We start from the raw sequence: 16,076 nt of genomic DNA on the forward strand, positions 1-16,076 counted from the left end.
AGTCGTATTCATTCAGACCAGGGTCGGAACTTTGAGGCCGTTCTCATCCAACAGCTTTGCCACTTGTATGGTGTCGAGAAGTCTCGCACTACTCCGTACCACCCGGCTGGTAACGGACAGTGCGAGCGGTTTAATAGGACCTTACACGATTTGTTGCGATCTCTGCCCGACTCTCAGAAGGGTGACTGGCCGTCGTGCCTTCCTCAGGTGCTATTTTCATATAATAGTACCCCTCACCAGAGTACGGGGGAATCCCCGCATTTTTTGATGTTTGGTCAGGAGCCACGCCTACCAGTTGATTTTCTGCTTGGGAGAGTCCAGGAACCAGAGGCTGGCTGTGTGCAGAGGTGGGTCCTGGAACATCAGAATAGGCTCAAAGTAGCTTTTGAGGGGGCGAGAGAGCAGCTAAGAACGGCGGCGGAACGTCGCAAGGTCCGGCATGACGGGCATGTCCGGGAGGAACCTTTGCGGGAGGGTCAGTTGGTGCTTCTTCGGGCTTTTAATGTGAGGGGTAGACATAAAATACACGATCTCTGGGGCCCGGTAGTATACCAGATCGTGAAGGCGGGTGAACAGGTATATTCTATTGCTCCAGTGGACAATCTGGGTAAGGTGAGGCGAGTACATCGCTCGGCAATAAAACCTTGGGTGGGTGTGAGTCCTTTGCTTAACGCTCCTGAATGTAACTTGGGGGGACCAATAGCATCTACGGAGGAAGAAGAGGAGATCGGAGACTGGTTTGTAGTGGTACCCGACGCTCCTCAAGGGGGGCAGAGGTCAGTGCCACTGGTCGAGGCCCCAGTAGGGGGTTCCGGAGGGGACCACACGGTTACAGACAATCTCCCCGAGGAGGAAGAGAATGCAGAGGTTATAGCACCCACCACAGGTGAGGTGGTGGCCAGAGTGCGGTCCCCAGAGCCTACTCCTCTTGAGCAGGATACGGGGGTAAGGCGCACAAGAAGGCTGATGGCAGGACACCATCCTAATCCCCACCGCCTCCCCCGAGCTGTAGGAAGACCATGGCACGAGGGAGGGGCAGGCGATAGTCCGATATCCAGTGCGGTGGTTGCCTTGTTCCGACCTTGGCATTAAAAATCCTGGGTGAATAAAGTATCCATCGTCGGGTCGACGATGAAAATGTCGGGGGTAGATGTGACCAAATGCTCTTTTTTTTATGTTGCCCACTTATGCAAATTAAGCTAGAGGTTCTCGCCGTCAATTTCCCACTTATGCAAATTAAGCTAGAGGTTCTCGCCGTCAATTTCCCTTTTAAGTATTGGGACACGTCATTTCCGATTGGCTATAAATAGCCTCTTTCAGTCGGTTAGGATACGCTGCTTCCTGTTGACTCGGTGGTTCCCTTTTCATTCCCACGTGCGGGCATTTCGAGTGTGGTGTTACGCTAGCCATTGCGTGCTTTTTACAATGGCGATTGTCTACGCTTGTTGCAGGCATGTGTGAACTCATTTATACGACACTGCGGAATCAAAGTGAGATCAAATAACCTGGTGGGCGGTTTAGTGCTTGACTGATTTCATCAGCGGCTTGTTTCAGAGATATCCAGGCCAGTTTACGTGACAGGATCAAAGCGAAACCAAACCATCTAAAAGTGGCTCGTTATGAGCGATTGACTGACGTCATTGTCTGGTAAGCTTTTCCCTGATTGGGTCGAGACATTAAGCACTTTCGTGGGTATTAACCATTGTGTTCCCCTTTTTAGGTGTTTGAGATCTGTTGTACTCGATTCAGAAGGCCTATTTAATGCGAGGAATCGCCGTTGTCCTACAGTCTATTTCTCCCTTGCCTGTTCACCTTGATTGATAGTTATGGTTTGTGTTTTATGATTGGAATGATGATGTTATAAATTTTTTTTGTTTCGTTTCTTTCTTTATTTTGGAAATTATTTGTTAATGGGAGCTATCGTCCCAGGCGAGTGTTTGGGTTTATTAGTACAGTAATTTATTGTCTATCTTAATTCTGAAATTATTTCTTTACTGTGGCAGTGTGTGTGTTTTGAGTGTGTTTCTTTTGATGCTGGGGGCTCCAGCCAGGAATCCCCCTTCTCCTTTTCTGTGGATTGGTGATGGTTTGAACACAGGGTGTGGTGTGCAGTGAGACGCACGGATTTTGTGTGCAGTGGTGTGAGTTGCCCTAAAGTGTGTGTGTGAAGCCAGGTATTACCTGTTCTTGAGTCCTCAGCTAAAGCTCCTGAGTGCAGTATTACTGTATGTCCTTGTGAGTGTTTGTTAAAACGATCATGTCTCCTTCTCTGATCACATAAATGATCAGTTGTGGTGGCATGCTCTGTCTGGCACGTCCAGTTGATTTTAAACGAGATTTTTATTGCTAATAAAGAATTATTGTGCCTGATATTCACGTCTCTGCTCCTTCCTAATGCAACTAACTTGCGTGCCTTAAGATAAGGTGTATCAATTATTCTCTGAGCGATGTCAGAGTGGCGTAGTCGGTTTTCTTAAAAGCTGCCTGTCATTCCATTATAAGAAAAAACTGCAGCCTAACTCATGCCACAATTATCTTAGCTTAGAAAAGCTCCCACGCTGTCCTGCCTTCACTGTAAGCTGAGGTGTAAAAAGAATTCTGTCTGTGTGGCACACTTGTTAAAGATAGATGCATTTTACTATGACCATGAGATGCAGACTGCCATCATCACGGCTCAAACATAAACATATTTGGTGTTAGCCATATGACAGTACACACACTGAAACTACTGGCACTCTGTGGAAATGGTATGCGTTTTTAGTACATTTTAATATTAATAATAATAATACATTTTATTTATAGGCACATTTCTCAACACTCAAGAAGTCTGGATTTAAAAAGAGATAGAGAGTTAATATTTCTGATGTCGGGTGGTAGTGAATTCCAGAACCGGGGAGCAGAGCATCAAAATGCCCTGCTCCCCATCGTGGAGAGGCAAGCAAAAGGAACAGTAAGGTGAACAGAAGAAGCAGATCAAAGTGAGCGAGATGAAGTATGGATATGGAGGAGGTCGGACAGATATGAAGGGGCGAGATTATGGATGACCTTAAAGGTGAAGCCAGTGAAGCTGTTGTAAATCAGGGGTGATGTGGTAAAAGGAGGGAGATTCTGGTGATAATATGGGCTGCTGAGTTTTGAACCAACTGAAGCTTATCCTGAAGAGAAGGGAAGACCGAGGAATTATACATTTACATTTAATCATTTAGCAGATGCTTTTATCCAAAACAATTTACAAATGTGAACAATAGAAGCAATCAGACCAAAGAAAGGACCATAACAGTATATAGTATAAGTGCCATGACAAGTCTAGTGCAGTACACATAGCTATGTTTTTGTTGTTGTTTTAAAGAAAAGAAAAGAAAAGAAAAGTAAAGGTAAGTGCTAGTATTACTTGGTCAAGTGCTGGTTAAAAAGTGTCTTTAGATGTTTTTTGAATTATCAATTGAAAGAGAAAAATTATTCCTTTTGGATAAAGTTGATTTAGTGCCGATTAAAAGAAATTCCGTTTTGTCACTGTTTAGTTTGAGAAAATTTGAAGAAATCAGGATTTTAGATTGTTGAGACAGTCAGTGAGAGTGGAATTAGGTTTGCTGGAGAGATCGAGTTGGGTGTCATCCGTATAACAGTGGAATAGGATGTTGTATTCCCGGAAGATATTGCCAAGAGGAAGAAGATAAATCATGAAAAGAAGGGGTCCCAGGACAGAACCCTGAGGCACACCAGTGTTAAGATTGTAGCTGGACTAACTGAGTGCGCCCTGAAAGATAAAATTTAAACCAATCCAGAGGGGTGTGAGTGATGCCAATGGAGATTATTCTATTGAGAAGGATGGTGTGAGAAATGGTGTCAAAGACTGCACTTATCAAGGAGGACAAGAATAGTGACTAAACCAGAATCAGCTGCCATAAGAATGTCATTAAGTCAAGTGTAATTTGTGTGCTATGAAAAGGGTGGAAACCACACGTAATTGTTCATATAGATTATTACAAGTTAAATAAAAGTGAAGTTGAGAAGTAACTATTTTTTTGTTGAGGATTTTGGAAAGAAAGACATATTTTTATTTAATATTTTAATTAATATAAAATGCAATTCATTTTGGCATATTTAAATTACCAAAATGTAAAACAACACAAATCAAAGTTTTAAACTGTATTAAAACAGTATTAAACTGTATTTATGTGATTTATGATATTACATCAAAGCACACCGAAAATAAACAGTAAAAAAAAACTAAAAAAAAAAAAAACAATATAATATTTAGGTTGGTCTTCTCAGCCCGTTGATTAACATATTGACTCATTTAAATTACTATTTACTGAAATATAAACAAGAATTTCAGGCCTAATTTATACCCCATTTCGTGGAAACTGCCTACAGCATGAGTTGAAAGAGAAAGAGGATCAGGGCTTATGATGAAGGTCTTTTTAGAAAATATTAAGATGGGGGGACTGTTTGATGTAGCGGTATGCATTATGGGACAAATAAAAATCAAAGTCTTGATGAAAGAAGCACAAACAGGATAACAGAAGTTAAAAAAAAGAAAGAAAGGTCAATCACTGGCAGAAGAGATGCTTATGAATAGACTATGAGAGATGAAGGACATCATCCATTTCTCAGCTCTGAGGATTCTGCCAGCTGTGGCTTTATTCAATAAAACTCAAACAAGAGATGCCGCATCAAAACCAGAGGCTAATTAATAATCCATTAAAACAAAATGCCATACATTTATGTGTGTTTGTGCTTGTGACTGAAAGGGTATAGGAAACAAATACAGGGCTAAGACTCATTTTAAAACCCCTTCAGACAGTTTGTCTAATTGGAGTTGCTCATCAGTACAGGCTCAGGGGACACCCTAATTACTGAAGGGATAATCACCCCTCATTTAATACTCAGACCCAACAACAACCTGACAAATTCCCTCAAATCTGTAGAGTCTTTGTGTCTGTGCCTCAGAGGAAAGTCAACTGCTATCTGGCCAAGCAGGATAATAGCCTGATTTTGTTGAAGGACACCTTAAAAAGCAGTAGTGTGTACTATATGTGTGAGTATACCATATTTTGGGGACAAATTTATACCCAGAAATCTTTTTTTTTGTCCTCATTTGTTAATTAAAATGTATTAAAAGATAAAAGGTAATTAAAATGTAGTAAATTAAAGGGAGAGTCATTCATCCTCAAATCATTCAAAACCTGTATGACTTTCGTTATTTTGTGGATCACAAAAGATTATATTTTGTAGAATGTTGATAACTAAACTGTTTCTGTTCCCACTGAGAAAAAAATATAATGGAATTTAATGGAAGCAAAAACAATCAGTCTATGGAAAGTACCCATTTGCAGTGTTTTTATGCAATTACATTGAATTTAACCATTCAGCCTCTCTGGAAACATTAATACACACACACATACGCACTGCCGCCTTAAAAGCTTTGCCTGTCCACAAGCCCAAGATTTCAACAAGCTGAATCAGTATATATATATATTTGCCTAAAACAGGAAGATATCTCACTGTAATGTCATGAGGAGTGTGTCTGTGTGCATTTGTGTCGGTGGAAGGATAATTACAATACCGCTGGCTCACCCCCTTTTCTCCGACCCTTCCTGAACTCATCCTCTGCCTCGTTAAGCAACCCCGAATCTATCAGACTAATTAATCACCCCTTCCTGTCCACACACCCACACACCTTTCTCACCACTTCACTCTGTCTCTTTACCTCTTGTTTGTCCTGAAAATAACTTAAAATGATGATGAGTTCATACACAAATATAATTCTTTCCTAATCATCTTTCTTCCAAACCCTTCTAAATGGACGCATGTTTTAAAGAGTCTTCCCCATAAATCAGTGAAATGACCTGTACATAATTTTTTTTCAGACTTTTTTTTTTTTTAAGAAAATATGTCCTTTTAAATCTCTTATTATGTCTTTTGAAGCAAAGTGTAATTTGTACTTGCACATATTCAAACACGGTGAGTCACAATGGGATACAGGACAGATGAGAACCAATGGTAAACATGATTAAATTTTAATTTTTGAAAATGTATTTTATTTACTAGTTTTGATCAATTTATTATTCAACCTAAGCTTAGATGAAAAAAGTCCCTTTGGCGACATTTCTGCAAAATTACATTCTGCTGCTTCTTGTGCATTTTACTGGCAGGCAACTTTACTGAAAAGGCATACATATGGAGCTGGTTATGTGATGCATACATGAAAATGTATTAGTTTACAAATCGTGCATAATGTTATAACACTTTTGAGGTCTTGACGTATAGTATTAAGCAAGGAACCATGTGAAAGTAACTCTTTATTATTTGATATCTGTCGCTGTAATTATAATTTATATTAAAAGGAATAACATGGTTTTACTGGCACTAGCATATGCACGTTTTTGGAGTTTTACAAAAATGTTGGTAGAGGCACATTTTTCCAATCAATCTGCTTTTATTATTATTTCCTTGAATCATTTAGGGGTGAATGAATTACGCATACTGATAGCAATTTTTATTTGCACATGCTGTTTGTGCTGGTTTAGTTCCACTCTTATTTACTCATTTACTATCTTTAAAATGAGAAAATGTCAACAACACCTCACATCTGGATATATTTCTGGTTATAATGCCATTGAATGTTCTTCATTTAATGAATAACTGCTTCCATGATCTATAGAAAATCTTTTTCTTTGGCAACGCTACCAGCGGTAGGCAAATAGAGGTGAGTTATATTTAATAAAGTGCAATCTGTAATCCTAATTTACATAGAAAGTAGGTGTGTTTGTTTTGAAAAGAATGCCAATGACTTAATTTAAATACACATTTGAATTTGAATGCAATTTGAATGTGCTGTTCCAGCATAGTTAGCACCTGATTATACAACTGCTGGTGGTTAGTGAATAAGACACAGACTGTTTGTATGCTGTAACAGCATTTAGGAACGTAATGATGGCTATCCATATACATCCAGAAGAGATAACAACCCACCCCAGATCTATAATGCAGGTGTATGTTCAAAAGAGAATAGTTAAACAGCCATTACTGATGTGTCACAGGTGTCAAGTGCTTAAAGCGGCCATGACCCTAATGAGAAAGAAAGATATATTTTAGTGTCTACGCAGATGCTCGTCATTAGCCCTTCAGGCTGCTCATTAAGTCACTCCTCTCTTTTTAGTCGGTGAGTGCCGTGGCAACCTAGAGACCACCTGTGCCAGAGAACCATCAATGCTGCATTAACAGCAGCTATTGAGCTTTGAGTGTTGTTCTGGAACACTCTATCGTCATGGTGACATGACGTTGCAGGGGATTATGCCAGAGCTCTTCTATGGATCCGTTTGGGAGATTGAGAGGTTTTAGAGAATCTGGGGGAAATTAGTGTCTTGTGTGCATTCTGATCCCATATATTTTGGCTTCCGTAACTGTCACTCCATCCGGATCTATGGAAAACAAACACAAACAAACGAGGAACAGCGAAGACCAAAAATATACCAGCATACAAGAAAGACTATATCTGAAATTCTGACACAGCTAAGGCACATTTATTACAGGATATTCTATAATAACATAAATTGCTTGGTAACTTGGCAACAGCCTACAGTCAGACTTATAAATTATATAATAAATGTAGTTATTAATTATACACTAGTGTCTTTATCACTTTTAATTATCACTAACCATGGGAAAGTCACTAGTGCATGGCCTCTCATGGCTTATTGCTTTATTCCTTTCATTCACATACATTGGAACCAAGTCACATCAAGTTTATGCAGTTTTAACTTTATTCAGTTGCTTAAATAAAAACTACAATAATATAATATAATGTAATGTAATTGTCACGGCTTACGCTGCTGGAAGGAACACAGAACCGGAGGATAAACGAAACAAGGCTTTATTAAATCCAACATAGGCATTATCCAAACATGGATCTCAGAGGAAGACACAGGTAAGTCGCAAGTAACTGGTAACTGGTGGCAAGTAACAAGTAGACCCGACAAAACAGAACTGAAAGGACAAGGCTTTTATACAAGGGATAATGGGGAAACACAGGTGGATGGAATCACAAAATTAACCGGGAAATAGAACACATGTTGAAATGAATAGACACACCTGGGAACTAATCAAACCACACACGGAAGACAGAAACTGGAACACAGGGGCAAAAACACACAAAATGAGTCCAGGTATGTGACAGTACTCCCCCCTCCCGGTAGGTGCGTCCTCGCACCGTAGAAACAACAAAGGGAGGCGTGGGTGGGAACTTGGGAGGAGCTTCCGGTGGAGGACAGCCTCCCAGGAGGGGGCCAGCAGACAGGGACCACAGAGGAAGGAGCCAGGGAGGAGACGACGGAGGGAGCCATAACGGCCCAAGGTGGGGCCGACGGTGGAAGGAGCCATGGAGGAGGAATGGTCGCCGACTCCAGGGACTCGACCCACGGCAACGGAGCAAGTGGAGGAGGAGCCCGAGGTGGAGACGGAGAGCCGAAGAGCCAGGCTGACGGGGAGGAGCCGGAGGTCCTAGGCGGAACTGATGGCTCTGGTGACTGACGCGGCGATGTGGATCCAGAAGGCCGCGGTGAGGCCAGAGTGACAGAGGACTGAGGTGTAGCCGAGGGGATGAAGGAGCCTGACGGAGCCGGAGGGACGGAGGGATGAGGCGAAGCCGGAGGAGTGGAGTCCCGAGGCATAGGATGGACGACGCCAGACCAAGGCGGAGCCGGAGGGACGAGGGAGCCAGGCAGAGCATGTGGACTGCCGGGCCACGGCGGAGAGAAAGGAGCTAGGAGCCATGGTGGAGCCGACGGGTCAACGGGCCGAGGCGGAGTCCAGGCCTCAGAGGCTGGAGGCGGAGGTGAGGGAGATGCCGACCAAGGTGGCGCTAGAGGATGGCGGTCCCGCTGAGCTCGCACCACAATGATGGTAGGCTGAGGGCGAGCAGAGGGGCAGCCAGATGACAGCGGAGGAGGAGGCAGGAGTGGGTGGGAATTCCGGAGGAGCAGGCACTGGAGTGAGCTCTGGGGCTGGAGCCCTTCCTGGGCTTAACTTGGGTTCAGGAGCCCGTCCTGGGCTTAACGGGGGATCAGGAGCCCGTCCTGGGCTTAACAGGGGATCAGGAGCCCGTCCTGGGCTTAACGGGGGATCCGGAGCCCGTCCTGGGCTTAACGGGGGATCCGGAGCCCGTCCTGGGCTTAACGGGGGATCCTGAGCCCGTCCTGGGCTTAATGGGGGATCCGGAGCCCGTCCTGGGCTCAACGGAGGGTCAGGAGCCCGTCCTGGGCTCAACGGAGGATCAGGAGCCCGTCCTGGGCTCAACGGAGGATCAGGAGCCCGTCCTGGGCTTAACGGGGGATCTGGCATAGGTGAATTGAAAACCCCCTCATTTTGACCCATTTGGCGCTCCACATTTTGCTCCCCCGTGGTGGGCAGTGTCGCCGGCTCTCGCACCTGGTCTGACGGGTTTCTCTCTGGCTCTCCGTCATCGGTGGGCTCGGGCTTATACCTCGTACCGTGGGGAGATTGTAGGCTGGGCTCTGGGTCCAGAGTGGACCTGGCGAGATCCTCCATTGGGCAGACCGTGAGAGGTGACCCATTTCTCACCAGATTCCACTCTATGAACGCGGCGAAGTCCTCCCGAGGACCATCTTCGTTCGACAACGCTCTGCACTTGGAGTTCAGGCTGGCGTGATAGAAGCAGCAGAGCGCGTCGTCCGGGTAGCTGGTGGCATTAGCTAACAGTAGAAACCGTCTGGTATGGTCCTCGAGAGAAAGTTCCTCCTGCTTCAGCAGGAGAAGGAGGAATTCGGGGCGATAGAGGGGATCCATGACACTACGGAAAGAAAAAAAACTGTGGAAAAAACGGAAAACAAAACGGAGGGGAAAACACGCAGTTTTAAACTTTTTGGTCGGGTCTTCTGTCACGGCTTACGCTGCTGGAAGGAACACGGAGCCGAAGGATAAACTAAACAAGGCTTTATTAAATCCAACATAGGCATCTCAGAGGAAGACACAGGTAAGTCGCAAGTAACTGGTGGCAAGTAACAAGTAGACCCGACAAAACAGAACTGAAAGGACAAGGCTTTTATACAAGGGATAATGGGGAAACACAGGTGGATGGAATCACTAAATTAACCGGGAAATAGAACACATGGAGAAATGAATAGACACACCTGGGAACTAATCAAACCACACACGGAAGACAGAAACTGGAACACAGGGGCAAAAACACACAATGAGTCCAGGTATGTGACAGTAATAGAATAGAATAGAATAGAATAGAATAGAATAGAATAGAATTAACTTTTGGTTGGATATTAATAGGCAACTTCTTATAGGAAAATTCATCCAAAATTTTATTTTATTTTATGACTCCCTTGCTTCCTATGAGATAATGGACACACACACACAGGGCTATTCTTACCTGTTTGGATAATAGGTTAGAAACATACGCTGCTATTTATAAAACGCCTCCATTTACCATTGGATTACTCAGTGTGGGCTTCGTCACTGCTCTAGTACGTCATCGCTAAAACTCAATGGGAGTTCCTCTCTGATTTTATCACCCCTGCTGCTTCAGATGCGATCCCTCTCTCATGGACTTTATAAAGATCTCTCTCCGATGTGTCTGTTTCTCAGTCTCTCTGTCATCTCCACTCTTCTGAGAGCATTTCAGCCTCTCTGCTCTCCTCTAAGACGAGTGGAATCTGTCTGTGTTTACAAGTGATTCAGTGGAAGTTTCAGGGGTGTTTCGCTGATCCTCATAACTGGTTCTCAGAAATGTTTATAAGAAGACATTCCCTCAAATGATAATGTGAAGGTGGCTTAAATATTTGTATACGTTTCTATTAAACATCATTATAAAATTATGATCAAGTGAGGATAACCAATCATACATGTAGACCTGTTGCATTTTAAAGAGCCAATTCAGGTAGCTGGATTACAGTGTTGGAGAGATATTTTACAGTGCCAGGATGAGAAAATGTGGTATGCAAATTGCATTCAGAGCTAATTTTGTGGGTCTATTTTTTTTCCCTGTAAAAACAAAAAACATACATGTATTTTTAATATTGTACATTATAAAGTTGTGATATCTATATTGACTATTTTTTAAGGGATCATTAAATGCAATTTTCTCAAGTTTGCAAAGTTTTTAAAACCAACTGCTGTGTTTTGTTGAGAAAGCGCAGCTACTGTGTTTGGTCTTCCAAAAAAGAACACAACTAGAAATCAGTGGATAAGTATTTACAACACTGTTCCGGAACAGTTCAACCCAAATATTTAGATGTGTGCAATGCATTTTGCGGAGGACAAGGACTGTCAATGCCAGTGTCTGTTTCTATAAAGTGTGGCAATTCCAACTTTGCAAGGACAGTCTGGCGCTTCTGACTCACAGTTTGTAAGTACATTTCCATATTTAAAGGCTATGTCACTGATGATTCAAACATGAGTTCTGAGCAGTGTAAAGTAGCAAAGTAGTGAGGCATTCAGCTAATCACAACGCAATGGATAGCTGGCCAATCAGCGTACACCTCGTTTTTCAGAACGATAAGCTTTGTAAAAAATAATCAACTTGTTTCAGAAAGGAGGGACATAGAGGAGAAACAATAATGTACAGTATGTGGAAAATAATGTGTTTTTTGAACCTTAAACCACATAAACACATTTTATTACACCAAATAATGTTCTTTTTAGTAACGTCATATGACCCCTTTAAAAAACAAAAGCACAGACTAATTGCATTTTATTTTGATTACCCCATTACAACAGTCACTTACAGTTACTGCTATCATAAATATACACACACACATATGGCACAATTATTTTTACTTAATGTTGATTAATATAACAGCCTGTCACACAGCAGAAATAAAAGCAACAACAGCCAGTCACTGTATGTCTGGATGTTCTGCACGTCTCGAATGAATGGCGCGGTTTTGTCCAATACACAAACTCAAACACACATGACACTCACAGTGTTTTCAGCACACACGCTCACTGCCAGCTCAATATCTGAGGACATTCCACTTCATCTCCAGAATGGCTCTAGGAGTCACAAACATGAGTTGTTCAGAACAAACCTCCTTGATATGAATATGACTCATGTTAAGGGGCATGACAAGGATAATTGTGACGTAACTATTCTCCTAATTTTAAATCCTGTCACTTCAGAAGGGTAGAAAATAGTAATTCATATTGGAAACTGGGGAGTTCTGAAACTTTCAGTATGATTTATTTTTATTTTTATCACAATTAACCTCTTATACTGTATGTGTAAAAATCAAGAGCATTTTGATTCTCCATTTCACCCCCCCCCCCCTTTATTTACTTAGATAAAACATATATTTTCATATGAAAATATTACAATTGAAAAATTGAAATAAATGTAATATCAAAATATGTATATATTATATTAAATTATTATGGGCTTATTGGTATCAGCCATAATTGTAATATCGGTGCATCTCTACTGCCATGGGTTACACACCAAAGCTTAAGCTGTTAAACAAGATTATTCCTCTAAATATGAGCTGCATTCATGATAATTGCCATTCAGTTTATTATTAAAAGAAAATAAAAACCCATATACTCACGGTCCAAATGTCATGCTTTAGAAAGAATGAATGAATTTATCATTTTTACAGCAACATTCTCTGGAATCCCTGTGTTTGTGTATTCACATGCATGCTTGTAGGACAGTAAGAGAGAAAATGAGAGAATGGAACAGACTGAATGAGACCCAACCATCAAACACAAGGACAAAATAGTTTAATCAAGCCAATTAATTAGGAAGAATAAAGGTGCAAAAAGTGCTCAAGAAAATGCTCAACAAAAGTGTAGTTTACTGGGTTCTCTTGTGTCTGACCGTTTAACAGACAGATTTAGTAAGCAGCAGAGGTCATTCCACTCACACACACCTTGAAATGTTAACAAGGTTTTAGCTGTAACATGTGACTCTGTTCAGAAACAGTGACATGACATTTATTCACATCCACAGTCTGACTAATGGTACTTATACTTCCCACAGCAAATACAGAGGGGACAGATGAACAGAAGAGAGACACAGAGAGGGATGGAAATGGTGAAGAGGGTGGCATGTTTCTCTCATGCACACTCTTGTGCAATCTTAACCTTTCTGTCTCTGAGTTCTTCAAAGCCGCAGCCTCGTCACACAGACAACAGCCTAAAATACAGCATGACAATGACACTATCAAGCTCCATCAGAAAAACACATTTCTTATTCCTACTCGAATTGTAAAAAGTCTTCAAACTACAAATAAAATCTGTTGTGCTAAATCATGCATTTTTAATTTGTTTGGACTTATTATAAAATATAGAGGCAAATAAAATAATCCACAATATCATCCAGCAAACAGTTTGCATGAAAATACCCTCGTCAGTGTATACAAGACCACTAATGATCAATTAACATATCCACTTTAAGTACACAAATAACAAATTACACAGAAATTAACATTTCCCTGATGAAACATGACAGATAATGAATGAAAACTAAATTAACAACACAATGAATGATAATTAAACTTGGCCATGTATATTAAAAACTTGAAAATTAAATAGAACAGTGAAAACAGTGAACAAACATTTTAAATGCAGTCAGAAATGTGCCAGGTTAGAAAATTACCATGAAATACCACAAATACTGTATGCTGCAGAAGTCACTTCAAACAATGTGTAAGCTAATACACTCACTTTACGCAAGCTGTTTTTCAGGAATAAAATGGGTATATTATTGGTTTAGATATTAAATGCCTCAAGAAATATAATTCAAAAAATTTGCATAATTTTACAAACTTAGTTTTTATTAACATATTATACAGTATATCATAATTTAAAGTGTCACTGAAGTGTATAAGTTGTCTAGGCCAATCACATCTGTCTCAAGGTTGTGACATCACCAGGGATGTGTGCTAGGAGTAATTCAATGGAAATTATGTAACCCATTAGTCGATTACTATTTGCTTTATATGCAATCCATTTGATATAATCCATCTGAATCAAAGTTTTACAACAGCTGTTGTAAAAAACCCACAAGTAATCATCATTAACACGAGCAAAAATATAGGTTCTCCGAAAAAAATACTCCCACAACTTGCTCATCTGCCAAGTGGAAATTTCTCTGAGCCTATTGCAATATCCAGTTTTGAAACTAATATTTTATTTTTAAAATGTAAAATTAATATGGCATGAGTTTGAATATAGCCTTTGTAATAATAATAATAATAATAATAATAATTATGAATAAAAAAATTAAAACATATGGAAAATTTGAAAAATAAAAAAATTATATATATTTTTCTTCATATATATATATATTACAAGTGTAGTTGACTAATCTCTCACATACCTAGACATCGCACCTTCACTGCTGCAATCATGTTGATTTTGTTGGGAGTTTGAATGGGGAATACCAGAATACAACACAAGATGGTGCCACATAACATAGCGTAATGTAACGTAACGTAATATTTTAATGCCAATTATGGCAAAAACAAAAGTGAAATGCTCACATTCGCTTTAAAAACAGCAGACCAAAAAAAGAAAATTATCATATATATTTATATCGTAATATTACATTATAAATGTAATGTTGTGCCATGATTGTCAGTCGCCGCCATCTTTGAAACTATATCAAATGATGCTCCTTGTTGAGGTCAAGGTTGATCAATCTAATCTAATACATGTCCGATTTAAAGCACCATTCCAGTCATTTTTTTCAATTAGGGAGTGGGAAAATCCCAAAGTTTGTGGTGGGAAAATTATGTCTTCCTCCTATCAAAATCAACCACATCTGTGCTTCAAACTTTTCCAGGTTGAAATCTACTTCAACCTGACAGATATACACACCATGTCTTTTGACGGTAACATTACTACAAGCGTATGACACATTACTGTTATTCAGCATCAATATTCAACACTGAAATCTTACATACAAACATCACTGTCTACATAATCAATTACTGCTGTCAAAATCGAAGCAGACTCACCATACACAATGGTCACCATGGAGACAGGCATGACCAGAAGTCCCAGAAGCATATCTGCCACTGCCAATGACATGAGAAAGTAATTGGTGGCATTTTGCAGTTTTCGTTCCAGATTGACAGCCAAGATCACTAAAATGTTCCCCGTAACCGTAATAATGACCACAACCAAAATCAGTAGCGCAGCCCAGTTTTTCCGAACTAACTCCTCTGTACTCATCTCACCGTTGCACCTTTGCCATGACAGCAGTTCTGTTTTTTCACTGGAAGTACCACTTATGGATAAATTGGGAAAGAGAGTTGCATCAGCCCAACTTTTGTTACAGCCAAACGAAATGTTGCGCACCACATTGCCCAGCATGATGTCCGGACTCTGTGTCCATGTATCAGGGTCAAAGGGCATCAGGTTTGAAGAGGGGAAGATGCTTTTAGGTGCAGGTTTTGAAATGTTGGCATGCAAGTTCATAATGCCCCTCATTAATGTTGACAGACTCTCAAAGACAAAAGTTTGTTACCTCCCAGGTTCGGTTAAAGGTCATGTATCCTTCTTTGTTTCATTGCATCCTTCATCCAGCCATTCAGTCCAGAGGTTTGCTTCATTTTGTCCTCTTTGAAAACACTCCTGAAGTCTTCCTGCTACTCTTTTACTGTCACCAAAAAGCCTGACAAATTGAAAATGTAAGGTGTAAACACGCAATGTTGTTCCCATAATCCATGCATTTCTGAAAGCGCAGTGTGTGTTGCATCTGTTAAATTAAGTCTTCTTGCTCCTCTCTGTTCTCAATGTTAGAACACTACAGATTTTACGAGCTGGGTGACCTGATAGTTGAGCGTGCGCTCTCTCGCACCCCCTCTCTCTGCTCTCTCTGACAGTGTGCGGAGCTAGCAGATTCTGGTCCTCCTCAAGCCAGTAATCATTCTGTTCAATCCAGCTGTGCTGAGAGAGAGGGGAGAGAGAGAGACTGAAGTGTGAGTCAGGGGTTTAGTGAAAGTTCCTTAGGTGTATCTCTTTCTTCGGCACCTGTGTCTGCAACTACCAAGACAAATCAGGGAGCTTATTTAATGTGACAGGTGGCACACATACACACA

The 16,076-nt window shown here is 40.9% G+C and overlaps 1 protein-coding gene across 1 annotated transcript in view; it reads right to left on the bottom strand.

Moving 5' to 3' along the window:
- Positions 1–15,874, bottom strand: part of LOC132152448 (5-hydroxytryptamine receptor 2A-like) — a 29,293-nt gene extending 13,419 nt beyond the window's left edge. The window contains exon 1 of the mRNA XM_059561207.1: positions 14,991–15,874. Within this exon, the coding sequence (XP_059417190.1) occupies positions 14,991–15,465 (475 nt within the window). The 5' untranslated portion in view covers positions 15,466–15,874. The remainder of the gene's footprint in view (positions 1–14,990) is intronic.
- Positions 15,875–16,076: the final 202 nt, after the last annotated feature.

The sequence above is a fragment of the Carassius carassius genome, chromosome 11 (assembly GCF_963082965.1).
Source record: "Carassius carassius chromosome 11, fCarCar2.1, whole genome shotgun sequence".
Lineage (NCBI taxonomy): Eukaryota > Metazoa > Chordata > Actinopteri > Cypriniformes > Cyprinidae > Carassius > Carassius carassius.